Here is a 1,786-nt window from a genome sequence, read left to right as displayed (position 1 = left end):
AGATCCAGCATCCACTGGGTCATGAACAGACCCAGCATCCACTGGGTCCTGAACAGATCCAGCATCCACTGGGTCTTGAACAGATCCAGTATCCATTGGGTCCTGAACAGATCCAGCATCCACTGGGTCCTGAACAGATCCAGCATCCACTGGGTCCTGAACAGACCCAGTATCCACTAGGTCCTGAACAGATCCAGCATCCACTGGGTCCTGAACAGACCCAGTATCCACTGGGTCCTGAACAGATCCAGCATCCACTGGGTCCTGAACAGACCCAGCATCCATTGGGTCCTGAACAGATCCAGTATCCATTGGGTCCTGAACAGATCCAGCATCCACTGGGTCATGAACAGACACAGCATCCACTGGGTCCTGAACAGATCCAGCATCCACTGGGTCCTGAACAGATCCAGTATCCATTGGGTCCTGAACAGATCCAGCATCCACTGGATCCTGAACAAACCCAGCATCCCTTGGGTCAGAAAAACACCCAGCAACCACTGGGTCCTGAACAGACCCAGTATCCATTGGGTCCTGAACAGACCAAGCATCCACTGGGTACTGAACAGACCCAGCATCCATTGGATCCTGAACAGATCCAGCATCCAATGGGTCCTGAACAGACCAAGCATCCACTGGGTACTGAACAAACCCAGCATCCATTGGATCCTGAACAGATCCAGCATCCAATGGGTCCTGAAGAGACCAGCATCCGATGGGTCCTGAACAGACCCAGTATCCATTGGGTCCTGAACAGACCCAGCATCCACTGGATCCTGAACAGACCAAGCTTCCACTGGGTACTGAACAGACCCATCATCCATTGGGTCCTGAATAGACCCAGCATCCATTGGGTCCTGAACAGATCCAGCATCCATTGGATCCTGAACAGATCCAGCATCCAATGGTCCTGAAGAGACCCAGTATCCACTGGATCCTGAAAAGACCAAGCATCCACTGGGTACTGAACAGACCCAGCATCCATTGGATCCTGAACAGATCCAGCATCCAATGGGTCCTGAAGAGACCAGCATCCGATGGGTCTTGAACAGACCCAGTATCCATTGGGTCCTGAACAGACCCAGCATCCACTGGATCCTGAACAGACCAAGCTTCCACTGGGTACTGAACAGACCCAGCATCCATTGGGTCCTGAACAGACCCAGCATCCATTGGGTCCTGAACAGATCCAGCATCCAATGGGTCCTATTCACTGGGTCCTGAACAGATGCAGAGAACAGACCCAGCATCCACTGGATCCTGAAGAGACCCAGCATCCATTGGGTCCTAAACAGACCCAGCTTCCACTGGGTCCTGAAAAGACCCAGCGAACAGACCCAGCATCCACTAGGTCTTGGACAGACGCAGAGAACAGACCCAGCATCCACTGGGTCCTGAGGAGACCCAGCATCCATTGGGTCCTGAACAGACCCAGCATCCACTGGGTTCTGAACCGACCCAGCATCCACTGGGTCATGAACATACCCAGCGAACAGACCCAGCATCCACTGATCCTGAACAGACCAAGCATCCACTGGGTACTGAAGAGTTCAGCATCCATTGGGTCCTGAACAGATCTAGCATCTACTGGATCCTGAACAGACAAAGCATCCACTGGGTACTGAACACACCCAGCATCCACTGGGTCCTGAACAGACCAGCATCCATTGGGTCCTGAACAGACCAGCATCCACTGGGTCCTGAACAGATCCAGCATCCAATGGGTCCTGAACAGACCCAGCATCCACTGGGTCCTGAAGAGACCCAGCATCCATTGGGTCCTGAA

The 1,786-nt window shown here is 53.2% G+C and overlaps 1 protein-coding gene across 1 annotated transcript in view; it reads right to left on the bottom strand.

Annotated features, from left to right (window-relative positions):
* Nucleotides 1-663, bottom strand: part of LOC137622697 (paternally-expressed gene 3 protein-like) — a 996-nt gene extending 333 nt beyond the window's left edge. The window contains exon 1 of the mRNA XM_068353290.1: nucleotides 1-663. This exon is cut by the window's left edge and continues 333 nt beyond it. Coding sequence (XP_068209391.1) covers nucleotides 1-663 — 663 coding nt within the window.
* Nucleotides 664-1,786: the final 1,123 nt, after the last annotated feature.

Source organism: Palaemon carinicauda, chromosome 29 (assembly GCF_036898095.1).
Source record: "Palaemon carinicauda isolate YSFRI2023 chromosome 29, ASM3689809v2, whole genome shotgun sequence".
In the NCBI taxonomy this organism is placed as follows: domain Eukaryota; kingdom Metazoa; phylum Arthropoda; class Malacostraca; order Decapoda; family Palaemonidae; genus Palaemon; species Palaemon carinicauda.
This window is presented reverse-complemented; position numbering and strand designations above follow the sequence as displayed.